Source organism: Cladophialophora immunda (assembly GCF_000835495.1).
Source record: "Cladophialophora immunda strain CBS 83496 unplaced genomic scaffold supercont1.1, whole genome shotgun sequence".
NCBI lineage: Eukaryota > Fungi > Ascomycota > Eurotiomycetes > Chaetothyriales > Herpotrichiellaceae > Cladophialophora > Cladophialophora immunda.
In genome coordinates, this window is record NW_015622541.1 from 1,855,241 (window position 1) to 1,881,009 (window position 25,769).

At 52.1% G+C, this 25,769-nt stretch overlaps 9 protein-coding genes across 9 annotated transcripts; 5 read left to right on the plus strand and 4 right to left on the minus strand.

The window, feature by feature from the left end:
* The first annotated feature begins 4,318 nt into the window (after positions 1-4,318).
* Positions 4,319-8,282, plus strand: PV07_00529 (uncharacterized protein). Its single transcript, XM_016386989.1, has 2 exons — positions 4,319-4,503; positions 4,556-8,282. Exons 1-2 carry the CDS (start codon positions 4,353-4,355, stop codon positions 8,098-8,100), a joined length of 3,696 nt encoding a protein of 1,231 aa, XP_016253917.1. The 5' UTR covers positions 4,319-4,352; the 3' UTR covers positions 8,101-8,282.
* Positions 8,104-11,092, minus strand: PV07_00530 (uncharacterized protein). Its single transcript, XM_016386990.1, has 2 exons — positions 8,805-11,092; positions 8,104-8,742 (listed from the first exon to the last, which is right to left on the minus strand). The coding sequence occupies exons 1-2, from the start codon at positions 10,885-10,887 to the stop codon at positions 8,726-8,728; spliced, it is 2,100 nt and encodes a 699-aa protein (XP_016253918.1). The 5' UTR covers positions 10,888-11,092; the 3' UTR covers positions 8,104-8,725.
* Positions 11,093-11,514: 422 nt separating this feature from the next.
* Positions 11,515-17,198, minus strand: PV07_00531 (uncharacterized protein). The gene is made up of 2 exons (XM_016386991.1): positions 16,841-17,198; positions 11,515-16,791 (listed from the first exon to the last, which is right to left on the minus strand). The coding sequence occupies exons 1-2, from the start codon at positions 16,971-16,973 to the stop codon at positions 11,690-11,692; spliced, it is 5,235 nt and encodes a 1,744-aa protein (XP_016253919.1). The 5' UTR covers positions 16,974-17,198; the 3' UTR covers positions 11,515-11,689.
* A 204-nt stretch (positions 17,199-17,402) lies between these two features.
* On the plus strand, positions 17,403-17,774 carry PV07_00532 (uncharacterized protein; the record flags this gene model as incomplete). Its single annotated transcript, XM_016386992.1, has 1 exon — positions 17,403-17,774. One exon carries the CDS (start codon positions 17,403-17,405, stop codon positions 17,772-17,774), a length of 372 nt encoding a protein of 123 aa, XP_016253920.1.
* Positions 17,483-18,892, minus strand: PV07_00533 (deoxyhypusine hydroxylase). The gene has a single exon (XM_016386993.1). It carries the CDS (start codon positions 18,804-18,806, stop codon positions 17,817-17,819), a length of 990 nt encoding a protein of 329 aa, XP_016253921.1. The 5' UTR covers positions 18,807-18,892; the 3' UTR covers positions 17,483-17,816.
* Positions 18,893-19,055: 163 nt separating this feature from the next.
* PV07_00534 (mitosis protein dim1) lies at positions 19,056-20,319 on the plus strand. The gene is made up of 2 exons (XM_016386994.1): positions 19,056-19,887; positions 19,951-20,319. The coding sequence occupies exon 1, from the start codon at positions 19,176-19,178 to the stop codon at positions 19,605-19,607; it is 432 nt and encodes a 143-aa protein (XP_016253922.1). The 5' UTR covers positions 19,056-19,175; the 3' UTR covers positions 19,608-19,887; positions 19,951-20,319.
* Positions 20,320-20,508: 189 nt separating this feature from the next.
* PV07_00535 (uncharacterized protein) lies at positions 20,509-22,296 on the plus strand. The gene has a single exon (XM_016386995.1). The coding sequence runs from the start codon at positions 20,838-20,840 to the stop codon at positions 21,885-21,887; it is 1,050 nt and encodes a 349-aa protein (XP_016253923.1). The 5' UTR covers positions 20,509-20,837; the 3' UTR covers positions 21,888-22,296.
* On the minus strand, positions 22,083-24,652 carry PV07_00536 (uncharacterized protein). Its single transcript, XM_016386996.1, has one exon. The coding sequence runs from the start codon at positions 24,560-24,562 to the stop codon at positions 22,292-22,294; it is 2,271 nt and encodes a 756-aa protein (XP_016253924.1). The 5' UTR covers positions 24,563-24,652; the 3' UTR covers positions 22,083-22,291.
* Positions 24,653-24,787: 135 nt separating this feature from the next.
* Positions 24,788-25,761, plus strand: PV07_00537 (uncharacterized protein). Its single transcript, XM_016386997.1, has 4 exons — positions 24,788-24,961; positions 25,019-25,111; positions 25,164-25,200; positions 25,252-25,761. The coding sequence occupies exons 1-4, from the start codon at positions 24,836-24,838 to the stop codon at positions 25,290-25,292; spliced, it is 297 nt and encodes a 98-aa protein (XP_016253925.1). The 5' UTR covers positions 24,788-24,835; the 3' UTR covers positions 25,293-25,761.
* Positions 25,762-25,769: the final 8 nt, after the last annotated feature.

Consider the following 25,769-nt stretch of genomic DNA (forward strand, 5'->3'; position numbering starts at 1 on the left):
GCTGGTGCTGGTGCTGGTGCTGGTGCTGGTGCTGGTGCTGGTGCTGGTGCTGGTGCTGGTGCTGGTGCTGGTGCTGGTGCTGGTGCTGGTGCTAGTGCTGCTGTTGCTGCTGTGGCGGGGGCTGGTGCTGTCCTTGAGGTCAGTAATGCACTCCTCCTCTTTTGTATTCAAGGCTGGGATGGAAAAGATGAACACGGGGATCGGATGAAGCATAACACAATCGACTGGATATGCCGAGGCACTGATGGGATGGCCTGGGATGTTCACAGGCCGGGGGGTTGACTGCGTTCTGTCGGTTGTATGTGATTTGTTGTTGGTGAGTCGGCATCGTGAGAGGTGAGGAGGGGACAGGGCCGACGGAAACGACGAGAGCACAAGGGGAGAGGAGTCGATGGGACTTTATGAGGCGTTGATGGTTCTGATGGAACTTAGAGGATATCCTGAGGAATTGGCGGAAGGTTGTTCAACTGCGTGTTGGTGTTCAATGGCTTGTCGCCGTCGAATCCGAGCAGGAGTGGACAGAGTCACTGGAACCAATAGAGAGCAAAGGCACTCGAGAAACCAAAAGTACTGCAAGGGGATGGGGAATAAGGTACTTACAGTGTCTCGATTTGAATCTGGCAAAGAGAAAGAGAGAAAGAGAATGTGTGAAAGAGAAAGATTCCAAAATTATATGCAAACAGGCCCCGCCCTACCTACCCTTTCGCTTCACTTTCACCTCACTAGCACCTTAACACTCTTAACACAGGTCAGTCTCCAATAGTCAGTGTGTGCCTTCTCCATCTCAAGAGATGCCAAGGAAAGCCCATTGCATTCTATCAGAAGATTTGTTCCAGGAATCTCAGAGGGATCAATGAGGTGCTTGCGCACGTTGGAGCATCCGGGACCTGTAAGTGAATGCATCCAGCAGAGAGAGACACAGAGACCTTTGTACTGCTCATTGCGCACCAGAAGCACTCAACGGCTGGGTTGAGGCCATATGACCGCTAGTTTGAACTGACTCGTATTGTAGATCTTATTCCGTGGGAGCTCATACTCCGTACTTCTCCCCAACTGGAAGCCATCAGATCCATCTCCAGTATCCGTTGGCCAACGTCCAACGAAACGAAAAAGCCGATAAAGCAAAAATCGCACAAGATCAAGGTCAAGCGCGCTCATAGGAACGGACCTACCATCGTTCAGTCATTCAAGCCTACACAAGAGCAGGGAGCCAGGAATAACGACAGCAGGGTCAATGAAGAAGCACCAACACTTACCCGCAAGGCCCGGGAAAACCTACCCATCCAGACAGAATTCGCCTAACGATATCTGCGATTGCGTTCCAGGCTTGGAGCAGGATAAGCCACCTGCTACGGCCTTCGCGTGGCTATCCTTGCTTGCGGCGTTCAGATTCTATCTCCATACAGAAGTTGCAGGTAAGGGGAGGCGGGCAGAGACGGTGGTTTAACGAAGCAATTGATGGGCGAGGGGATGAGAGGACTCCACGCCAATTACGAGAGTCCAGAAACCAGTATATGGCAAAAGGTTGTGTATTGGGCCAGAAGGAAGAGAGCTGAAATTCAGCTAGGCCATCAACAACAAGGGGTGAGGTGAGGCAGGTACGGTGCTACAGAGCATTGTGGACTCTTTCCAGAGTCCCAGCACGCTCGCATTTTGTGGTGAAATCTAGGTTCGGCAAATACGGCTTGGTTTCACCCCCTGCGCCACCGCCCAGCGGGACGCCATTGTGGTCCAATATGGCCCGACAGGATCCACATCCCCTCTCGCATGGAACTACCACTGAATCGAACTCATCAGCCCAACTACCGATCAAAAAGCAACGCCTTAGCAGAGGAAGCGGAAGTGTGGTCGTGGACTGACAAAAGGGGTAGGCGCAAGTCGCTTTTTCTCGAATCACCCGGATGTGGAAGGCAATCGAGAAGGGACTTCATATGTCAATCCAGCAAGTCGAGGCAAAATAACCCTATTAAATAGCCGAGATGATCCCTCGTACGCTGGGCAGGGCAAAGACGGACCTGATGGATATCGTTAAAATCCTGGCGACTTTGACGAAGCGGTCCTTTATCGCTACTTGGAACACCTAGGGTTCTTCCCAAGTGGACAGATACCGGCAAAGTCATTAGCGTCATTACGATTATGGTTTCTTTTCCAGTTAGAATTGATATCGCAGCAGTCTTCCGTGCGGCTTTCATGCAGAATCTGCTATTGAACCAATAACGCTTGGGCAATTGTACGGATTCTTCTATTTACTTGCAGCCTGTCACAGGGGACTAATCGTTTGGATACATACCTGAACCTGTCCCGCGGATCGGCCTGTAACACTAACGAGGACACTGCTTGATCGCCTTCCCGAGGACAGAGATCAACGGTTTTTAGGAGAATTGTCAACATCCGCACTGCACTCTAAAGTTCCAACTGTGTCAAAGGAGAGGCGGCAGGAGACAACGGCATCTGAAGATATAGAGATTATCAACCTTTTTTTTAGGATCTGATGTTTTACTGTATGTTCCAAAGAAATCAGATGCCCAATGTCATTGCAGCAACAGTACTGTTGAGATCCAGACTTTCAGCCTCTCTGTAAAGCGGTATCACCACATAATCGCCTCGAATCCATATGTTTATACTCGGATTTATAGAACTAGCAACGTCTCAACGATTGCATGGAGCTGCTATGCATAAGCGTTCTCTCTGGGAGCAAGGCCAGTCCTTTACGCGCGAATACCACTATGGACAGAAGATACCCCCCAAATCCTGCCATTGCATTGTAATCATATGAAGACAATCATCCGCGATGCCTGGTGCAGCCCTCATTGCTTCAATTGTCGGGATTCCACCTTCATCCGGAGGTTATGGTGCAGGGAATATAGGCAAAGACAGTTTAAACCTGTTAAAGATCCTCCTAGAGATCTCCATTGATTGCTGCTAAAGGAGGTCCAGTCGCCGAGACCTCAAACAGCATTCTCGCTGTCACGAATCTCTGCCATAGATGCCTTACAGTCCCTGCGTAAATCAGACGAGTGTTGTAGTTTAGGCAGGATAGGTGCTGCGTACAGAGGTTGTCAGGAGACAAGGCTGTGGCGTGGAAGACTAGCGGGATATGTTGCCCTATACTTACTTCTTGTGAGAGCAGAAGACTAGATATCCTAAGAGCCTCCTCCCACATTGTTCACAGTGCCTTCTGCCTTTTTGAGCCCTGATTCGTTATCTATAGAGGCAGCAGATGGCCAAATCGGCACATAGCTATTCAGCCCATCAGTATCCATTGCGTGGCGTCGGTCCTGATAGTCGAAAAACTGCAGGACGATCTCGGTATTGGTATTCAGGGCCCCCCGCTCACAGTGTTACTTGTGCATCCAGGATTATCTGCGGCTTGACTAAGGCAACAGATCGATAGACCATCCCCTGCAACTATTTAGAAGTTGCTGGCTTGACAGAACAAAACAATTCGTGAGAGATGAGGTGAAAGGGATCCACAGCGGTTAGTATGGTGAAGAAACTTTTAGCATAAGACAAAGGCCGGCCTTTGGCCTTTAACCCAATGTGAAGGAGAGTGCGAGATTGAAATAGGTCTGTTGACGAGGAGGTGGGTGGTGAGGACCGCGAGGTGCTTGCATATGCACGAAGTTGCGGGATGGTGGCCACCGGCGACAATCGGCGGGGCTCTTTAAATTTGTGATCAAATCCAACCCCAAAGCTACGTTTCTTTGGGCGTCTGATGCAACCCGGCGAGCTCCGTGATGCTTTGCGCCACGGGAGAGCCTAGTAAGCCTGATGGTCTCCCATAGGCTAGCCCATCCCCCCTGGTCCCAAACTTAAATGATAGGTTATATTTTAAAGCCGCCAAATTCTGGCACATTTCAATCACACACTTTGCCTTACTTCTGGTTGTGTAGTGTAGAGGTTAGCACAGCGGATTCTGACCTCCAGAGCATTCCGCTAACCCCGGTTCGGTAAGTTTCTGAGGATCTGATATGTGTGGACCAATGTGGGGCTAATCTGGACCAATCAAGATTCCGGGCACGACCTTAATGGGCTTTTTTGTATCCATTAGTGATGGATTTAATGTTTTTTTGCTGTTGAGAACAAACGAGAGAAGTATTTTGGAGTTTGGAAGTGCAATTGTGTGGCATTTCAGGGTCCTGTGGAGTATGTGCTGAGGTGGGCCATCAAGATATTAGACGACCAATCACATAGTGGAACCTCGCAGCCTAAGCCCAAAATAAACTTAAGCACCAAACTAGACTACCACGTGACTGCTTGCACCCACCTTCTAATTTTTACCTGGACGTCCTTTGTATTATGTGCAAGCCTTTCCATTCCAAGCTGGACTTGGTGTCCGACATGATCCCATCATGTCTGTAGGTGTCGGTGAAGAACGGTCACGGAAGCGGAGGAAGGTGGAAGCCGGTATCCTCTCGCGTACAAGTGCCATCAACAGCTCAGATCATCTTCACCAACTCCTTCAATTCCCGCCGTCCTTGTCGCCAGAGGACATAAAAGCAGGTACGCTATGAGTGACAAGTATGTGAGGGGTCCGGTTCGTTAACAGACATAGCGGTCGACCGATTCACAGAATTTCTCTCCAACCTTAGCAACGAAGACTCTCCCGACCGGGCTCGCCAGTTGAGGGCGTTGAAGAAGTACTGTGAGGAGCAATCCTCAGCTTCACATGAGCAAGTTGACTTCCCCGATCTTTTGTCGGCGTGGTCCAATGCCAGTCAGACCAACGCTGAAGCCGCCCTCGCCGCCATTCCTCGTTCTCTCACGCAATTTCTCAAGACGATCTCCACCCATGTCGACTTCCGCGACTTCGGGATCTCCCTGTGCCACAGCCTGCTCAAACGAGACCAGTTGCGAATGATCGATCGAGCCTTGTCGTCACCAAGGTCTAAGGAACATCTCATCACACCATGTCTCCAGCTCTTGACAGAGATCGTCAGTTTTGACGGTGGTGCCCTTGCAAGCAATGTCTTCAGCCGACGCGACTACCTTTACCGGCGCCTTGATGGCATTCTGAGCCAGACGCCGGCGGCAGTGGCGCAGGGCGCCTCGTTCGCCACATACCAGGCGGCTCTGGACCTCGTTCTGGCAAATCTGAAGTACCTTGACCCTTCTTCCAAGTCCGAGTTCATTACACATGGCAAAACGATCTTCTTGGCAATTCGCCATTTGTCTACCTTGCCCGCGGAGTCCGTCATCAATACCTTGAAGAGCTTAGAGAGGTCAATTATCCGCGACGGGACTCTCAGCAGGCAAGTCAAGGTTCGAACTTTCAACTCTGGTGTCCTGTCGGTGCTCGCCAAGTTGTACGACTACACGACCGGAGAATCCGGTGGCCCTTCAGTGGAAGTGCGGGATGCTCTTCAACAGCTGCTGTTGCAAGTTTGCACGACCCCAAAGGGAGTGTTACTTGCCCAGTCAGGATGGTATCCTTCCGGCACAAACCCCGAGATTCTTGGAGAAGACGAGAACATGATCAATCTGGGTCTGGACTCTCCTTTCTACTTTGACGACTATTCCGAGAAGGTGCCAGTCAAAAATGGGGCAATCTCGACCTTCATCCAAACCCTAAGACCCGAAAGCGATGTCCTGCAAGCTGATCTTATCGTGGCGATATTCAACGCTGCCGCTGAACTTGTGGCCGACTATTTCACTAAAAAACAGAAATTCCTCGTTCCACCGGGAGATGACCCGAGATGGCGTGGGCAGTTCGCATTCTTGTTCTCTGTGGTTCAGCTACCTGTGCCCCCGAACTGTGGGTGGGATGAAAAGCTGCCATTGACTCCACCCCCTTTGTCGGTCGTTATAGAAAGCATCCTCCCACGCCCACTCGAACGAGGTACGATCGGAAAGTGCCTGCGAATGAACGAAGATATCATGACCATCTCTGCGACGCGACTGTTGACGGTGGCTTTCCAAAAGCTTGAGTCGGTTCTGAAAGTCTTTGACAAGGCACCGTCCGAGTCCCATTTATGGCAGCAAGCATCCCGCAAATTGATCAGTCTTTTTGTCGAGCGTATCCCGCCTCTTTCGGATATTATTACCACACTTCAGACGCTGCAAGACGAAAACGAGCAAGTCCGCGCATTAGTTCTCGAATCCATAGCTGCGTACCACAACGTCCTACCTTCGATAACCGCGGGTTCGAAATTTGATTTTGGGGTGCCTTTGGGCAAAAGGCTCCAGTCTTTGGAATCTGATGCTCTGGATTCAGTAACAAGGGACTTGGTACAGGCCCAAATAGAGCACCTTATGCAAATTGCATACATCTCACCTGGAACAAAATGGTTTCATAAAGCGGCATCAGAAGAAGTGTCACTGGTTGTGCAACTGCTCAGACGTTGTGCGCGAGACTCCGACAAACCTGTTACGAAAGGAACGCTTCCTATTCTCAGACGAGTGTTGACTGACAAGGGAGTATTGAACATCGATGTCCGATCTACTGATGCCTTGTTGTTGAGCCTTTCTGCCACAAAGAAATGGCAGCCAGAGCTAGTTACGTTTCAGTTCCTGGACAACTGCATGTCGCGTACTGTTCAACGACCGGTCAAGTATCTGGATCAACTCGAGCAAGCCCAGCAACTTTTGTCGGACTCGAAACCCTTGAGTCTGCTTGCGTGCTGCGTGGCAGAGCAATGGGTACATCTGTTGAAAAAGGAAGACAAGAAGGGCATCAAGAATGTTGCGGAATGGATCGCCAGGCTTTTCTCGGCCCTTGACTCTGCAGGCGAGAATTATCGCGTCATGATGCACTTGAAGGAGGAGATATTGAAGCAATGTGATGGGCATGAGAAGGCCAAAGAAGCGCTGGAAAAGGCATTTGAGAAACAGCGGAGGAGACATGTTGTTCTACCAGACGAAGACCTTGGTGAAGCGGGCACAGAACAGCCTGAGACTCCCAAAGACGGTGCACCTGGCCGAGAGCAAAGTCAGCACGCCGGCATGGATTTCGCGGAAGACTTCCCACCGCCGCCCGCTATCCCAGCATCTCTCGCCGGCCTCGATCGCTGGGTGAAACCCGACTTCGAATCCGAAATCCAAAACGGCCGCCTCGCCAATCTGATCCGCTGTCTCATCTCCCCCGAGCCCGAAGTCCGACTTCAGGCGTTCCAGACTCTCCAACACGTCATCCACGCTGTCCAACAGTCTACCTACGAGGAGAAGACCCAGCTCTACCTCCTCTTAGGCGAGCTGTGCGAGACGATTAGAAGCAATGGCTTCTCCAAGTCGGCGTCCCCAGCAACAGCCCCGGCACCTTCTATCGTGGCAGAACTAGCGATCCACTTCCTCCCCATCGTCGCCGACCCGTCGTCCCCATTCTACCGCAAGACCAACACCTTCCTCCTGCGCGCACCCCACTGGTCCGCGTCACACGTCCTGCCCTACTGGCTCAAGGAGACGTTCCTCACCGAACCCGAGATCGACGACCCAGACATCCCCGCGCACTTTCAGCAGGGCAGCAGCGGCGCCGGCGGAGGAAACGTCAATGCTCAGGCGCTGGAAATCGAGCATTTCCTCGACCTGCTCCTCCACTCCCTCCGGACCGAGGCGGACATGGACCTGTTCCGTCGCGCCCAGGTGTTTACGAGGCTCTTCTCGCACTACCTTGCGCCCATCTGCACCAAGTCCGTGCGGAAGAAGATCCTGCGCGTCGTCGAGCTCGCCACGCGCATCACGGGCGGGAGCGAGACGCTCATCACCCGGGCCGGGGTCAGGGAGTGGCTGTCCGTCGCAAAGACGCTGAGGGGCCATAGCGGGCACGGGACCGCCGGGTTTGGGAAGGTCGACGACGAGATGGCCAGGTTGGTGGAGGCGGTGGAGGCGCGCGTGGCGCGGACTGGTGATGCCGAGAGCGTCGCGCGGTGGGAGGCCGAGAGGAGGTTGTTCACAGAGGTCGACCGCCGTGCGAACCCGCAGGGCAAGGTGGGCGGTAGGGAGACGCGGGATCTTGTGAGCCAGGGTGAGGGCGAGGCCAGAGCCAGTGATGGGGGTAGTGAGGATGAAAGTGAGAGCGAGAGCGAGAGCGAGAACCAAAGTGACAGTGACAGTGACAGTGACAGTGACAGCGAGACCGAGACTGAAACCGAGGATAAGGATTGAACATGGGGGATCAGAGATTGAAGACCAAGACAGATTCAGTGGGAGGTCATTGACTAAACATCCAACCCGTCAGGAATCAGCACGTCCGTTGTATACAATCCTCTTCTATTCTCCCCCGAGGCCGGACATACAACCAAGAAGAATAAACATAAGATTTGATATACACTGATGGAAAATATGTGCCATTCGACTCACACTCTCTGTGTTCTTTGTCTTGTTTTCTCTTCCGTCTCCAGTCGTATCTCTTTCGATCATCCCAACTTTGTGGGATTTTTCGGGTCTTTCCTGGACTTGCTTGTGTGTGTCTCTCTCTCTCTTCTAGTGTCGACTACTCTAATCTATAGTCCTGATTCTGGACGGAAACCCCGGCCCTCATCTCCCATCTTTTCACTCAATAACTTGACCATTCCAGGCGAGTAGTATCAGTAATCATCCCTAGTCGTTAACACAGTTTAACGCCCCGGGCTGATTGGGGTTGTCGATCTAACCCAACGCTGAGCTTCTCCATCCAGGCGAAGGATTGATGACGGCTGCGGAAGTGCAGAAAAATCCACTGGTCGCAAGGATCACCGTCGTCTTCACTTCCCGTGCATCGCTCTGCGGCCGTATATTGCGAGGTGACTGTTCAAAAGCTCATCAAGTCTGCCCAATCGTCAGTACTAGGCTTTCGCTCAAAGTCACCAAGCCGCAAACATGATACTCACCTCTTCCAAAGAGCGCTCTCTTGCTCCAATCCATCGCCAACAACATCCTCGTCCGGAAACTGACGCTTTGTGCAAAATAAATGCTCCTCCACAGGTAGACGGCCATCAACCCGCCGCTGAAATTCAGCCCGCCGAAATCAAAAATGGCGGCGTTTCCAATGTAAGCCAGCGAACCCATGTGGTGATACTCAAAGGCCTTGTAGACGGCTTCGTCGAGGTCGCCAAAGTCGACCTCGTTGGCCTTGAAGCCGGGGATGGCGGCAGCAATCTTGTTGAATTTCCGACCAAGATACTGGCCTTGTTGGTTCGCACGTTGAGCCGTGGCGGGAAGAGAGGTCAGTTTGGAATCAATCTGGACGAGCAGTTCGTGCAGTTCGCCAAAATCTAACGTGCCAGACTTATCCTTGTCATATTCCTGAAACAGCTTGTCGAGGCGTTTGAGATGGCCGGCTGCTTGGGGGAATCGCTTGCGCACCTTTTGCGCAACGTTCCGCCAATCCTGGAAGGTGATGTGCATTTTCTCTGGATCTTTACCCTGTTCGAATGCCATGCCACGAAGGAAAGTGGTGAGGTGGTCCGCGACATTGTTTTGGACCGTTGCGCAGTCTCCAATGGCGTAGACCTCTCCCAGTGGTGCTCCTTGGAGCCGCAGATGTGAATCGGTCTCGAGGGCGTGTCGGTTGTTCTGGAACTCGCCTAGCTTTTGGGCGACCTTGCGGCTCAATTCAGTCTGCGCGACACCGGTTGACCACAAACAAAATCCCATGGGCAGCTCCTTTGTAACCGGCTTCCCGTCCTCCATCTGTGAGAAGATGATTCGATCGGGTTTGACCTCCCTGACTCGTGAGTTCGTCAGGACTTCGACGTGATCATGTTCGAATCGCTTCTCGGCATAGACCGAGAGGGCTTCGTCATAAGTATTGAGGATGTGACCTCGCGACTGGATGACGTGCACTGACACTTCGTTCCGTAAGATCCTGGGGAATGATTTCAGGAGGTCTTCGTTCAGCATGTCGTACAGTTCTGCGGCAAACTCAACACCTGTCGGGCCACCGCCACTGATGACAAAGGAGAGCAGTCTCCGTCTTTCTTGGTCAGAGGTGGTAGGCAGACAGGCAAGTTCGAGGTTGCGCAAAACCTTGTTCTTGATGAGGCGCGCGTCTTCTATGGTCTTGAGGAAGTTACAGTGTTCCAAGCCTTTGACGCCATGGGGATTGGTGGTGGAGCCAACCCCGATAATCAACTTGTCGTAGGGAAGATAGAAATGTTGCCTGTTACCGTCGGCATCCACCTGGGCTACCTCAACCAGCTTCTCTGTGAACTCAATGTCGACAGCTTCAGCCCTTAAGAAATGGCCTCTCAACCGATTGACAATCCTGCGAACGGGTTCGACCAGGGATCGCAGCTCAAGGGTGCCCACAGTGGCAGAAGGCAGCATGGGTGTAAACAGGAAGTAATTGTCCGGGGAGACGACAGTGACGTGGTAATCGCCCGGGTGTAGTTCTTTCAACATGGCGACACTCCCCCAGCCAGTCCCAAGAACGACCAATTTTGGCTTGTCCTTTTGCTCTCGCATGTGGTCACAATCCTCGTCATCCACCAACACCTCTGCGATGGGCAAATTCTTGGGGCCTCCTCTTCTGGGTGACAGTGCAGCTTCCGACACAGCGATGTCGCCAGTTGGATCGGGTTCCTCGCGGTATGTGGAGGCATCGTAGAGAAAGAAAGCGAGGACCAATGTACCGGAGAAGACGATGAAGATGCCGGTCCATGCGAAGATGCGGTAGCAGAACCTGACAAAGGGTCCCTTGTTGTTAGGCAGCTCTTTGGTGGAAATGTATCGCACTGTCCCTACAGGGGCAGGATAGATGAGACGAGAGGGGAGCTTCGACAGCCCAATGCGCGGATTTCTAGCAGGTAATTGCGCTATTCGAAGTGTCGATAGGGACCTTGAGGATTGCAGACATGCTCTCAACGTCTGAGTAGATTTCAGTCGAGGAGAGATATGGAGATTAGGAACAGGGCGCAGGCGGAGCTGTAGGTGTCGCTGGCCGCTGCGGGCCAATCGAGGAAGGGCCTCCATTGTCGAGGAGAGAGAGGAGGATGGCAGTTTACCTCATGGTGAGGACTGAGGCAGATATCCAGAAAGGAGCGGGTTGCGGTCGTGGTGACTGCGCGAAGAAAGAAACGAAGGGCTATTGTCTACTCAGAAACAAGAAAGCAAGATAGCAAGAAGCAAGCAGAAGCGGGAAGGGGGGGAAAAAGAAATGGGCGGAAGATAGGATATGATGCTATACGTGGATATGACGGAATGACGGCGAGCTTATGGGGGGCAACGGGAGGCGGCGAGCGGAGACTGGCACGATTCCAGTTAATTAGCGAGTGGGAAAAAGATTGAGCTGCGTACTGACACTCTCAACCTGCTTGTTATGCCCTACAGCGCCCATCCATCTCGCGCAGTCGGTGCTTGGGCATCGCGATCGGAAGAGCGGCAGAACATCCAGGTCCAACCCTTGCCTTCTCATCATCATCCGTCACGCTGGTATCGCTTATCAAATCTCTCAGCTCCCTTTTCCTCTTTTCTCTTTTTACTCGATTCGATCCAGTCTCGCCCAAGCTTTGATTGGATCGATGCCCGCTTCTTCGCAACGAGATTCCCTGATTGTTGCTCTACCCGGGTATATCAATCTACCTGCATTCCCCCCCCCCCCCCCTTTTCAAACGCCCGTCTTGGTTCCTCAAAGTCGAAAGTTTTGTTGGGGTATCATGTAGCAACGCAGTGACCATCTCGTCCTCTGTCCCATCCATCGTATCATCAGGCCTCAAGTCGCCTTTTCAATCTCCAGAGAAATGCCGTTCAAGTGTCGTCATTCATAAATGCTGCCTCATCCCTCAAAATCGCCGTCAGGATTATCCTCTACCGACGACGACACACTCGCTGATCGTCGTGTATGTCCAATCTTGGAGGTTCGCCCGCGCGGCCTCTTCGGCGTCCCCCCAACTGATCCAGAGACACTCTTGCGCTTGCGACCGCGTTGCGCAGTTGTAGGTTGGTCCGGGGCGACGTCCATCATGGCGTTGATTGCGGCCTCCTCCTCTGCAATCTTCACTTCGTCGTCCACCGCCACGAGATCAACAAACTCGCGACATCTTGCAATCATCGCACTCGTGCTGCCGAGCGACTCGAGAACTGCGTTGGACTTGTGCCAGAATTTCTCTCCAGTGATTCCATGCACCTTCACCGGCTCCCTTCCTGCCTCCTTGGTTTGCTTGTTCTGTTGCATCGCCATCTTGACATCTCGCGATATCCCGTACTGTCTCTTCAAAAAGTTCCTCACCTCGGAGATCAAAGTGATCGCACAAGCAGCCGTCGTCACTGATTTTAGCGTGGCCGGATCCACGTCCATGGCAGGAGGCGCTGGCTCCGTAGCAGCCAGATCGCTATCTTCATTCCCTGTATGCTTGACCGGGGCTGGTCCGAGGTGCGTCTCGATCGCCTGTGCAGTCTCGCCACCGTTTCTGCTAAACGCCAGCTCCAGCTGTAGCACAGTATGCAGTAGCTCATCCATCTTCTTATACTCAAAGAACGCCAGGTTCTGGGTCACAAACAGGACAAACAACAGATGTTCGGGCGGTTCGTTCTCAGCCACACTCAACTTGGAGTATTCAGTGTTGAGTTTCGAAACCAGGTTGCTGATGAATTTCTTCACGTACTTTGAGCCACTGGTGCTGATGATCGCAAAAGCCGGTGCAAGTTTGGCGGTGTATCCCGGAACAACCCCTCCTTGCGGATCCTTGAACACTTCATGCTGATACCGGAATGCGGCGAATACGGCATTAATATACTCTCTTTCACAGACGGATTCGTGCTGTTGATGCAGGTTCTCATGGGCAATCCGGGCGACCCGAGCAACCTGGGAATCTGTGCTGGTCTCTAGTGCCACAAACGCCGACGTGCTTTGTTTCGGGTGCGTCATGCCTTGGTGGTCGATGCTGGCCAGTGTTTGAGCTGCTAATAACGCTTGGGTACCAGTCTGGGACATGGCAATGCGGAGGAGATGGTCGACCAGATCGTTGGTGATGGTTGAAATAGCACTGTCATCCTCGCGTGTCTTGCTGTCGCCGCCGATGTTTTTTAAGGCCTGAATCTCCCCATCGCCCTCCCCTTTCTTCGCGTCCTCTTTGACCGCAGCCCGCTTCCCGTACAGTTCTTGAAATACCTCAAGCACTGTGATCTGCATTCTCTCAACGTCACTTTTGTTCAAGCCACTGAAAGACGTTCCATCCAGGACCTCGAAGAATGTCTCCCGAACACACCGTTTGTTGAACTGGCCCGGCCATGCTTGACAGACTAGGCCGAGACTCTCCAGTGCCCTTACTCGGGTCTCAGTACCATAGCTTTTGAGGGTATTTTCCCAAATGCAGTCGGCAATAAAACCTGCGACCGAGCCACCCTTGTATGCAGGAAAGGTTTTTCGAAATTCCCCGCCAAATCGCTCCAGATCAATATGTTTCCCCACGGCGCCGAGGAGCCGCAAACACGTGTTCCTATATCTAATCGGCTTCAGCTCCTCCAGGTTCGTTTCCTGCTCGAGCGACTTCTGCGGAATTTTGGCGGGTAGCACATTCCGTATTAGTGACACCGTGTACCTAACAATCTTGATGGTATCGTGCAGGACCCCATCAATGCTTCTCAGACAAGACATGACCTCCTCCACCACTTCGCGTTGTAGAAGCTTATGACCAGCTCTAAGAAGATCCATCTGAACCTCCTGAAGCAGTGGGGCTTGAGTGCTGGACAGATGTGGCAGAACCAGACGAAATATGGCCACGACTGATTTGAACTTTTGAATGTTATCTTGCTTTGCCACAACTTTAAGATAGCTCTTCAAACTCGTTAGATCTGCCGGAACCACTGCTTCCGGTCGAGCATCAACGAATGCGACAAGCGTCGTCAACTCTGCCGGTCCCACCTCAGAGCCATTGGCGGCGTCCAGGAGTTTCTTGACAATCCGGGCGCAAAGATCTCGGATTTGATCAATATGTTTGGAGTCCTTTAACTTCCAAACCAAGAACTCCTTCAGGAGAGGTGCTAGACGTGCAATATCCATTTCGACGCATGTGACAATGTGCGATTTGAGATCCTCAATCGCGACGTCCAGATGTGCAGACTCAGCCGCCGAATCCAGCATTGGAAATTGGGGATCGATCCAAATCTCTGCCAATATCTTTTTTGCAAGCTCAGCCACGGTGCTTTCTTGATCGGCAATCCGTTGCAGAAACTCGTTGGCAATGGCCTGTTTCAGGTTGTGTCTCTCCTCCCTCAAATAGACGTCTTTCAAATGAGCCATGGCTTTTTTCTGAACTCCGACGTTAGGGTCCATAGTGCATTTGAGAAGCACTTTGAATGCTTTCGCCTGAAGTACAGGCCTGGGCATGATGAATTTGGCAATCAGGGTCAAGGCAGAGTCCCTCACCATGGAGGAGTCATCAGAAGCGCACTTTAAAACAGCATCTGCTAGAGTTGGCACCCAATCAAGAAGACTAGAATCAATCTCCAGCATAGCTGCAACGCTCTTTATGCTGCGAGTGCGAACTTGAGCCTGATCACTGTCGATCGACGAACTAAGCGTCGTGGCAATTTCGGGAAACAAGCGACAGAATGGCCCGTTGAGAATGCTCAGCGTGTAGGCCAGCTGGGCTTCTTGATCAGTAACTTCGATATGATCATCAGCGGCTTCGTTATATTCAGTCGATCCAGAAAGCTGCTGCAGCATCGCCGAAACGGTGGCCGTGAGCTTCGAGTCTAGTTCAACCTCTCGGTCTCCATCTCGTGGCTTTGTGACGACCTGATAAATGAGAGTGGCGAACTTCAGAAGGAAATATGCTTTCGCAGATTTGGTTCTCAAGCTCTCTCCCGTTTTCCGGCCCAGATAGGAGAGGACGATGGAGAATGGTCCACGAGATGACACAAGTTCGAGAGATTCAAGAGAGAAATGTGGTCGATCCTTGACAGACTCCGACAGATCCTGAGCGATGGTAGTGGAGTGGGACTCTCCTTCTCTCATGATTGATGAAAGCAGGCTTCGAGCAGACGCACGAGTCTGAGATATGGCAGACCCCATAATCCCCAAGGATTCGAGAGCCATATTCTTCGTAGAAGCCGACTTGTCTGTCTCGGCAAGTTTTTTCATGCGTAGAGCCAAGACGGTGAGGAGCAATTCAGATGCTGGCCAATCCGTCAACGGGAGCACCAGCGTGAGGTCTTCGACAAACAGGTCGAGAATATTGCGGTAAGGAGAATCGCCGGTCTTGGTGACTTTCGAGGCCTTGTCGACCATCCATTTCACAATTTGCTGAGCACTCATTGACGCGTCATTCAGAAGATTCTGTGCAACCTCACCCAATGTTGACAGCGGATCCTTTTCTGTTTCATCGGCCGCGGAAGCGGAGTCAACCTCCATATCACTGACTGATTCCTCGTTCTCGTCTGAACTTTCAGAATCCACTAGTCCTTTCCTGGGTTGACGCCGTGATTTGCGTCTTTTCATGTCTGTTTGCATAGCTGAAGTCTGCACGAGCTGCATGAAAAGAGCAGATACCAGTTGGATATTTTTGCCGGGCCCGAGCTTATACTGTCTTGCACTCCTGCTATTTGAAGGTAGCTTGTCCAAGGACGTCAAGACTTCGTCCAAAATTGCCGGTCGTTCGAGGGGAAAGGCCGCGTACAGTTTGGCAACAGCCGCCATGGCTTGCTTTCTCAACCGCTCGTACGCTTGAGACCCAAGTGCAGATGCTTTGTCGTTATAGGCATTTTGAACGAAAATGAGTTTCGCCGCCAGGAATTCGGCGGCATTGACGATTGGACCAGCTGCCTTGATATCCACACATAGCCTTGTCACAAGATCCAGGAGTTTGCGGCCAACATCCAACAAACGTTTGAGAGGTTCACTGTGTGCAGATGCGTAATTGAAGAGCTGGACGCTTTGTCCATCGGGGCGAGCCTCGACGATGGGGATCAAACAGTTCTCGAATAAATTGACGAGCACGTTGGGCAACCATTGTAGCGCTTCTGAATTGACGAGGTCTTCATTTTGAGAAGCACCCAGGACGGTGTAGATCAGAGTGCAGGCTGAAGTAGCTCCACTTTCTGCTTTCTGAAGGTTCGACAACCAAGTGGAGATGTCTTCATCCGACGGATCCAAAATTATTTGCAAGTTGACTGTCTGTGCACTTTCTATCGCTGGTTCACATATTCGTTGGAGACGCCGAAGACACTCCAGAGAAACATCACCTAACCGATCAGAATTCAGAAGTTGACTCATGATCGACTGAAGTCTCTCCTGCAGGGCAATCGCAAGTCGCGGCTCAGCGTCGTCCTCTTCATCCGGCAAGTCAAAGACAGCGTTGGTTGATTTTGCTCGCTCTGTGGAGTTGTCAGGATCAATTTGATCTCGAGTTTCGAAAATCTCGCCGAGTTGATTCTCAAAGCTCGCTAACAGCTGGTCATCCTTTTGTTTCTTGGAGATTGTCGCCAAAGCTGGCTTGGTGCGAAGTGAAGGATCGCTCAGTTTCCGCCGCTTTGGAGTATCTTGCATATTGATGTAGTCCTCTCTGTGGAAGAACGGAGGCGGTTTTGGTATTTCGATGGTAACAGTAGAGGCAGGTTTGGTTATGGGCATTTGGAGAGTTTTCTTCTTGGCCGTCCGTTGAGATACAGCTGACGAGGAGTGACAAGTATAATCAACCTTGGACATTTTGAGGACCATCTTCTGTATGGGATTCAGATCTGGCTTGACAGAGTTTTCATTTTGCACTGGGGATCGAGGGAACTTGATCTCAGATAGGCGGCTGGGATCGAGCAAGACTGAAAGACGTTCCTTGGCCGCGTGTGTGTAGAGTTCGCTTCGATATACCGCCTGGCGTTCGGAAGGAGAAGTGAGCCGCGAGTCATTAGAACATCCAAGTTGTGGGAGAGGGATGCAGTCTGTGAGGTGAATTAGCGCAACACCGACTCTTGAGTGAAGTGGGCATACCGCGTGCTGGGAGAATCGACATCGTCATGGGAGTGTATTTCAAGGCCTGATCCACCGAGAGCTGCCTGTTTTGGGAATCATCTTGCGGTCGTCTCCTCGAGACGACCTCTATGGTATCTCCCATCTGATCCATGATTTCGACGCTGGGAATGACTGATCTTGAACAGGTACGCCAATGCGATTATCTCGACGACTCCGCCGACGACGGTAGGGTGGTCAAACTGGAGAGGCTTGCTGTCAAGACACACGCCATGACTTTCATGGTCCACAACAACTACCGCAGGCTGCCGGTTGTATGTGGATGGGTTGTCTGGATGCAAGGCTTTCGCTCAAGCATGCGGAGATGAAGGAGAGGCTGAGAAGGACTAGTTAGGCTGGGGAAAGGGATCTCCAGACGGTGATCCGCTCGGTTAAGCTGCGGTTTCAATATGAGATCGCCCTTACCGGATTGGTGCCGCCGCTGCAGGAACCAGATGTCAAAGTTCCCTCAGAGGTTTGGAGTCAGCCAGCATCAAAAAATTTTTATTCAGCCACCATCTCTCCAAACAACTCGAATCTCATCATGGTAGCCATAGGCAGCCTTTTGTTCTGCGATGCCTGCGGCTCGCTTCTGCCGCGGATTGTTCCAGGCGAATATAAAGACGACATGGTCAAATGCGACGATTGCTTCCAGTACACCAAGGACACTTCGTCCAAAATCATAACCTCAAAATCAAAACCCAGTGCCTTCCCATCTCCTCTACGGGCCAAGCACTCCGAGGTGCAAGCTATCAATACCGATGAGCTGCAAGTTGAGGCTGTCATCTCCCGGGAGTGCCCTGACTGCCATCGACCAGAAATGTTCTATCATACCAAGCAACTAAGAAGCGCAGACGAAGGAACGACCGTTTTTTACAGATGCGAGTGCGGTTTCAAGGATGTGCAGAATAACTGAGCGGACGCCAATCGATGTCTGAAATGCAACGCTTTGAGGCAATTATGCAGCAACCTCCGTTGGGATGGTGGCGTACTCCATTTCTCCGTTCTTCTCGTACACAGCCATATCAAGAGCAACAATGACGCTCTCACGAACCACTTGCTCAGGGTCGTCCAAGAACTTCCTCAATATATCCTCCACCCCCGGTTCTTCTCCCAAACTGCCCAGCGCCTCTGCAGCCTCGTGCCGAACCATGCTTTCTTCCTTGGTATCCTCCAGCACAGCCAGCAATGCGGGTATTGATGTTGGATGGGACAGTTGCCCGAACACGAAAGCCACCTCGTGTCGGAATAGTGCTGATGGATCTTTGAACCCAGAAGCAAGAGCGTGGACGGCGGACTCTGCTGTGGGGAGGTCTGGTGGGGACGCGAGATCTCGAAGCGCGAACATCGCGCGATATCGCTGGAAAAGGGGTAATGAGGCGTCGAGAAGAGTCGTCTGCAGGGACGAGATTGAAGGCGTTTCCGAAGCCAAAGGAAGAGGAGGTGCAGGATCGATAGAGGCGAAGTCACTTGACTTCAAGCTTTCGCTTTGCCGGCTCTCGGAATGAGCCCAATGGATGCGGTCGACTGCAATGTCACACGTCTCTCTTAACACCACGGGCTCGCGCTCGTCGTCTTTCATCTGTTTCATAATCTGTAGACTTGACAAGTCTCCCAGCGCTCCCAGCGCCTCCGCCGCCTCATGCCTACACATTGCATCCTCCGACCGATTTTCGAGGACCGCTCGAAGGAACGGGACTGCCGCTAGATTCCTGGTCTGTCCCAGACAATATGCTAGCTCGTGTTTCAGGAGTACGGAGGGAGAGGTAAAGGCGGCCGCGATTGCTTCTATTGCTGCTGTTGCTTGTGGTCCAGGAGTTTGCGAAGCGACGTGTTTGAGCGAGAATAGTGCGCGAAAGCGTCGAGCAAGTGGGACGTTCTCGGAGGTCAAATCTTTTCGTAGGAGTGAAATGGCCGTGTTCGAACTAGACTGCTCAGCTGCCTCCATGTTTGATTTTGAGCCCTCTGAATAGTACTCGGACGTCAATGAACACGAGCAAGAAGATGGTGGGATCGCTACTGAGAGGATGTGGTATGCAGGCGAGGCCTTTCGAATGCTCACCCAAAATTTTCGCGGGGGAAAAGTCCTTATCGATAACACCAGCCACTGCCAAGCCAGGCGCCACCGCCTGCCGCCTACTAGCCTCGTGGCAGGGGCAGTCTGGGGCTCATGTTCTTGAATCTTCCAACCTTCTGGTTGCGCGCTTCTTTAACCGTCTCTCGTTTTCAGTCGAACTTGCATCCTCTTGTCTCTCAAAATCCCACAAGACACTCGCAACGACCCTATCTCCCGACGATCCTCTTTGTTGACACCAACATGGGTTCTGTTGTCATTCCCCACCTAGTCACTGGCTGGCACGTCGACCAGGCCATCCTCTCCGAAGACGAACGCCTTGTGGTCATCCGCTTCGGCCGTGACTGGGATCCCGACTGCATGCGACAAGACGAAGTCCTCTACAAGATCGCCGACCGAGTCAAAAACTTCGCCGTCATCTACGTTTGCGACCTCGACCAAGTTCCAGACTTTAAACAGATGTACGAGCTCTACGACCCAGTGACTCTCATGTTCTTCTTCCGCAACAAACACATGATGTGTGATTTCGGCACAGGCAACAACAATAAGCTGAACTGGGTTCTCGAAGACAAGCAAGAGCTTATCGACATCATCGAAACAATCTACAAAGGCGCAAAAAAGGGTAGGGGTTTGGTGGTTTCGCCAAAAGATTACTCGACAAGATACCGATACTAGACACTGGGATTGGTGTTCTTGTCACCAGGCAGACAACGCGAGCATTTTCTTCCGACGCTGTTGACATCTTCTGCAGTGGCGGAATCGTATGCCCAGTCTCGCAAGATTGTCTTCGCCTCTGATGGCGGATCACAGTCTCGAGAGGAGAATTTGCAGCATATTGGGAAGTTAAGGATGACTCTATGGCATAGGCTGCGGATGGACGGCCACAATGGCAACAAGCCACACACGAAGAAAGTGCATTTTGGGACTGGAAGTGGTGGAGTTTGGAGCAGCTTTGGTTGGTCTCACTTGACGTTCAGACATTCAATGAAACCTTTGCTGACACGACTTTGAATTCAAGTCTACCGAGACTATGGCTCCAAGAGTCTTTGATTGTCAAGTTCTCTTCTTCAGGTATATTTCTTCACTTCCCCCAATCGCGGTCAGAGAGGGTCACTGTCGCTGCCACACATGAGCGACAGCCTCTCTGAGAACCTCGCCCGCAAGTTATTACCCGGAATGTCGTAGACGTCGCACCCACGCACTGCAAAGCCACTCCCGTGCTTGTCAAGATCGCCTGCGTCCACTAGGATTGGTGTTACGGAGTAGGCTACTGATCTAATGTAAAATACCAGGCACATTTCTCTGTTGTAAGATTGACGTTGGCTAGATCACACGGGTTCGGAGCGATGCTTCACAGGCACGAGAATCAAGATGTTTACTTCCCACATGTGTTAATATAATCGTCGTCTTCGGCGAGTGACTGTCTCACGTGCCATCTCTCTACCTATCTCCTGGCGATCTCGCGGGTGATTTAATTTGGCGACCAAGTGGGGTGATATGGGCGAAGCGAATCCATCCAACATGCACCCTTGCAACGCCGCTTCATTTCCATTTCCATTGCACCGTCAATGTATCCCGTCAATTGAGATCTGGCCACCTTTACCGCTTTTTCGTGTTCAACTGCAACTCCACCGGTTCATGCATGGCTTGGGACGATTTTTTCCGGGTCGCCTGTCTTGTCTGTTGTCCAGTTTCTCTTTAATTTTTCGCACATGAACCCTCCCACCATGAAACCTCGCCCGCTGCAGCCGTCGACTCTGTGCTGCCCATAGGACTACTTGCGATGAAACACTCCCCTCCTCCGGACTGCGTCAATATTCTCTTCCACTGCGCAGTGCCTTGGGAGGCCGAGACTTTCTACTATTGCTATCTACGACAGCTCTCTGCGACTCAAGCCCCTCCAACATGGCCTTCGGAACGATTGTCACGTTGACCCTCCTGCCCGTCCTCATCTTTGCTCTTTGGCATCTCACCTCGACCATGCTCCCCCCTATGCCGGCCCTTCTCCGCAACAAGCGCATCATCCTGCTCATCGCCCACCCGGACGACGAGTCCATGTTTTTCTCGCCGGCCCTGCAAGCCCTCACTCACCCGTCGCTTCAAAACCACTTAAAGGTGCTATGTATGAGCACGGGCGACAGTGAAGGTCTGGGCGCAACACGGAGACAGGAATTGGAGAAGGCCGCCTTGACACTGGGACTGAGGCGGAAGGAGGACGTCTTTGTGTTGGATGACGAGAGGTTCAGGGACGGCATGAAGGAGGAATGGAAGGCGGAGGACATTGCGCTCGTGCTGGCCAGTGCGTTTGCGCCGCACCTGAATACGGCGTCTGCTCCAGCGGCCCCTGCAACACCCACACCGGAATCCGACAAGGAAAAGGACAAGGACCGACGAAAATCCAAATCAGCCCCTTCGAAACACACCAAATCCTCCTCTCGGACGTCCATAACGACCCCGCCGGCTCCGGCGCAGAAGGAGGCGGACGGACCCCGCGCAACAATCGACGTCCTGATCACCTTCGACAAGGGCGGGATCTCGGGCCATCCCAACCACATCGCCTTGTACCACGGGGCCTGCTTGTTCTTGCAGAAAATCATGAAAGGCCACTCCGGCTACGCTTGCCCGGTCACGCTGTACACCCTCCCCTCTATCAACATTGTACGAAAGTACTCCTTTATACTAGACGCCATACCCACCCTCCTCCTGGGGATTTACGAGAGTATATTCGGCAACGTGTTCGGGACGACGAACGCGAAAGGCAAGACCGCCACGGGCCCCAAGAGCGCCGCAGACCGGGTGATGTTTGTGAGCGACATATTCCGCTACTGGAAGGCGCGCGAGGCCATGATTCGGGGACATAAATCCCAAATGGTCTGGTTCCGCTGGGGCTGGATCGGATTAGGGAGGTATATGGTCGTGAATGATTTACGGAGGGAGCGAGTTGTTGCGGGTTGAGCGTGGGCACAAGCCCACCCCAAAGTGACACCAGTAAATCGGGAGACAAATTCTTAGCTTCGATTTTTTATTCCCCCCAAGGAAAGGCTTCAGACGAGGATTCCGCGCAGAGAGGAGAGAGATCAAATTGTCTTTTCAGGAGATCCGCGCAGGTGGCTTGGGGATGTACAATGGGAGGGTTTTTTGACGGTTCTTGCTTGTTCATGATATCCAATTTGGCTTTTCTGCTTGAGAGATTGAGAGGGAGCATCCTGACGAGGGCAATGGTTGTCTTTTGCGAGAACCTAAACCTACCGCGTTCCTACATAGGGAGTTGTTGCGATATGTACGCACATGATGGATGATGTTACACTTGTTACACGTCCTGTATCACACCCCAGCCAATCCAAAAATCTGGCATCGTGTCACGCCTTCTGCTTTTCCCCTTCTTCGTGTTCGTCCTCATCACGCTCCTCATCCCTTGTCGCCGGTGCCTTTTTCCGACGCCCACGCTCTGTCTTCCCCTTCCCCGGAATTCCACCCCAAGGCCTCCAATCTTCGCTGTGATGATCCGGCCCGGGTACCTGCGCGCCCACGACCTGGCGATCGTTCAACCTCTCTTGACGGACAGCGGCCTCGAACCGGAGTACCCAATCACTCAGGCGTCCCGAGGAATCACTGCGGACTTCGTCTTGAAATTTAGTCAGCGCGTTGCCCGTGGGCCCGCGATGAATGAACCCTGCTGCATGCCGGAGACGAGTTGGTGAATAAGAGTCGAGGAGCATACGCATTGTGCCTGTCCTTGTCGTCTGGAGGGAATTCGCACTCTGAATGGCGGCGTGCCTCGACTCCCTTCCCCAAATACACACGTGACCGGTGGGCGTGTAATAGGGGATGATATTAGGCAGCCAATCTGTCCACTCTGCGATGATATTAGGAATACCTCGGTATGGCCAGTCTGTGCCTTCATCATGAGACGTCCAGTCTTTACGTTTGATGGTGTTGCGCACGGCAATAGATATGAGTTGAATGTGACACTCCAGTTGAAGGGAAGCAAGCACATATTTGTGCTTTAGATCAAGGAATGCTGGGGAAGGCAAGCCATCATAGAAGATATAATGATAATCTGCGTCTTCAAGAAGCTGTCGGATTTGGTCATGCATTTCGGAGAGGCGGGTTCGTTCTTCCTCGAGCAGGACCATACACTGCCGGAGATCTTCGACGGCCTTATAGAGCTTCCTCGCTTCAGATCGAGCCTTAACCCGAAAGATCAAATCCTCGATTTTCGGTTGGACATTGTATGGTTCGTTATGAAAGACGTGATAGACCGACTCGACTGCTCTTCGTGCAATGCGACCTTCGCCGTGTCCTCTCTCGATCCTCGCCTTGCTGTGCTGGATCGAAAGTACAAAAGTCCACTCCAGTAAATGAGTCCAGATATATTCCGGGATTTCCAGATTGTAGTTGCGCGAGATGTAGTCGAGAAGCATGCCTCCCAATGCAACTTCATTGTTCGTGCCGAAAACATGGACTACCGTAAATAACAGCCGTGCAGAAGGCCGAAGGGGTGAGCCCTCTTCATAAAATGTCGGACTCTCCAATTCCTCCTCGTCGTATTTGTCCAGAGCATCGACATCTATGTTCCAAGCTGATTTGAGGACGCTCTTGACGCTGCCTAGGTCTCCTTCACGGCCCATCGCGACCATGAGATTGCAGAAGGTTGCTTCATTGCCGTTCAAGCCCTGATTGACGAGCTCGTTGAAGATACCCAGTGTTTCAAGCCTGATGGATTGTTCATTTTTGGGATTTTTGGGAGAGGCGACTCCATGACCAAAGAATCCGAGCGGTCTGGTCTCCAAAGACCGACGAAACATGTTATGCCGGACTATCCGCAATCGATATCTTTCGTGTCTGTTATATGCTTCGTTCCAAGTGAGAGCCTCCATAAAGTAATTATAACAATCCAGGTCAGGTTCAATATCGTCCTCTCTCATGGCTTTGCGGAAAACATTTCTAGCAAATGATCCCACCCCAGCTGCCGCGGTGCACCGTAGCAGATGGCGATAGATGTCGAGGCCCAGGGAATGGCCATGTTTTTGTCGTTGAGTGACGAGGGAATCGAGGATGTTGATAAATGTAGCCACACGCTCTTCCAATGATCTGACTATCCGAAACTTCGGCTGAGTCTCTAGACTCGGCTTCAAGTAGCGGAATAGCTTCCCATAAGGCACAATGAAATGTTCGGGGTCCAATGCGCATATGGCACGTGCGAAGGTCTGGTCGTCCGCATTCTCGATGAAATCGTCCCCGATCTGAGGGGTCACCAGTCCCAACAGTATCCGGTCGGGATTGTTTTCTTCCAACAAGGCCTGCATAGACACCAGTTTCCTGGCTCCACGAGTGGAATCAGCTGCCGGCACCTCTTGAACCCCATATTCTATCGGCGGAAGGTCATCGTGTTCGTCCAGCAGGGTCGTTTGGTTCGGCAATATGAAGGGAGAAAAGGAGACATTGGTGGAGGATGGACGTTGGAAACGACGTAGGTAACGAGCATTGGGAAAACATAGTCCTACATCCCAATGCGCCGAGGATGGGGTGCCTCGACGAAGAATGTGAAGGGTCAAGTGAGGAATCCGACTAGGTGAGGGCTGCGAGAAGCCATTGATTAACCTCACCAGAGGCAGCGAGCCATGCATCAATACACCGCAGATGGACGGCGACCCGAGCTGGAGCTGGAAAGAGTGGCAGCTAAGTCATTGAAAAAGTGTCGAGAAATTGGCGTGGAAAGGGAGCGAGATACGCGATGAGCGGATTTCGCATTCCCCAAACAGCTCAAATTTCAAATGACGCCAAGTCCAGCAAGACAGGGCTGAACCTTTCCAAGTTAGTCGCCAGGACTCTCATTTCTTCGACAGCCATACCACCAGGCGACGTTGTATTTACTTCACTTACCATTAGTCCAGCCCGTCATGGCCGACTCAACGGACGAAGGTGCCAATGCGGTGTCCGAACCACTTGATCTTGTCCGTCTCTCCCTTGATGAGATTGTGTTTGTCCGGCTACGTGGAGATCGAGAGCTAAAAGGAAGACTACATGTATGCTCGCACAACGGGTCAGCAGCGAACTGAGACTGACGCACCGGTCCATCATAGGCATATGACAGCCATTGCAATCTTGTGCTCGGAGACGTCGAAGAGACGATCTACACGATTGAGGAGGAAGAGGACGGCGAAGAGACTGTCAAGGTCGGTTCTCACCAGCGCAAAAGTCTTTCCGACGAGCGACTCACATTGACAGACAACGAAGAAACAATCCGACATGCTGTTTGTCCGAGGTAGATGCACCATGAAGAGACTAACCTTTGCTGTCGCTAACAACCGAGCAGGAGACTCGGTTGTACTCATTTCTCCCCAGCCTGGGTCATGAGGCCTTGTGATGCACGTCGATCCGGATCCTCGATCAAGGCGAGCGAAAGGCCCGTCCAAAGCCTTTCGGGAATCCACTCCCAGCTCGTTACGGAGCATAACAGATGGTGAAATGCCAATCTAAAGATTGCTGGCAGGAAAAGTGCCCCTATAAATGAGTCACTTAAAGCTGCAGTTCGTGAATCAGTGAGAAGATGATTGGGATTCTTGCGCGTTGCTAAGTGCACTGTCCACTTTGTGGCGCAAGAGTCACTTGCCTATGACGAGTGACGCTGCAGAACCATCTCCAAGGTAATTGGCGAGGCTCCGTATCAGCGGTTTCGAATCGACGAGAATGCTGATGAGGCTGTGGCGCGGGGGGGGGATGAGTCAGTGAATCAGGTCAGGCTACACGCGCCTCGTGGTTCCCCGCTTGGTAGTCCATACATACTGTCATGACTCCAACACTGCCTCCGCTTTATTTATGTTCCTTGACTGC

Coding starts and splice junctions, on each gene's coding strand:
- PV07_00529 (XM_016386989.1), top strand. CDS start 4,353: ATGTCTGTAGGTGTCGGTGAAGAACGGTCACGGAAGCGGAGGAAGGTG. Junction 4,504..4,555: donor GCCAGAGGACATAAAAGCAG/GTACGCTATGAG, acceptor TAACAGACATAG/CGGTCGACCGATTCACAGAA.
- PV07_00530 (XM_016386990.1), bottom strand. CDS start 10,887: ATGGAGGCCCTTCCTCGATTGGCCCGCAGCGGCCAGCGACACCTACAG.
- PV07_00531 (XM_016386991.1), bottom strand. CDS start 16,973: ATGGATCAGATGGGAGATACCATAGAGGTCGTCTCGAGGAGACGACCG. Junction 16,792..16,840: donor GTCGATTCTCCCAGCACGCG/GTATGCCCACTT, acceptor TTCACCTCACAG/ACTGCATCCCTCTCCCACAA.
- PV07_00533 (XM_016386993.1), bottom strand. CDS start 18,806: ATGGAGGCAGCTGAGCAGTCTAGTTCGAACACGGCCATTTCACTCCTA.
- PV07_00534 (XM_016386994.1), top strand. CDS start 19,176: ATGGGTTCTGTTGTCATTCCCCACCTAGTCACTGGCTGGCACGTCGAC.
- PV07_00535 (XM_016386995.1), top strand. CDS start 20,838: ATGGCCTTCGGAACGATTGTCACGTTGACCCTCCTGCCCGTCCTCATC.
- PV07_00536 (XM_016386996.1), bottom strand. CDS start 24,562: ATGCATGGCTCGCTGCCTCTGGTGAGGTTAATCAATGGCTTCTCGCAG.
- PV07_00537 (XM_016386997.1), top strand. CDS start 24,836: ATGGCCGACTCAACGGACGAAGGTGCCAATGCGGTGTCCGAACCACTT. Junction 24,962..25,018: donor AGCTAAAAGGAAGACTACAT/GTATGCTCGCAC, acceptor GGTCCATCATAG/GCATATGACAGCCATTGCAA. Junction 25,201..25,251: donor CGACATGCTGTTTGTCCGAG/GTAGATGCACCA, acceptor ACAACCGAGCAG/GAGACTCGGTTGTACTCATT.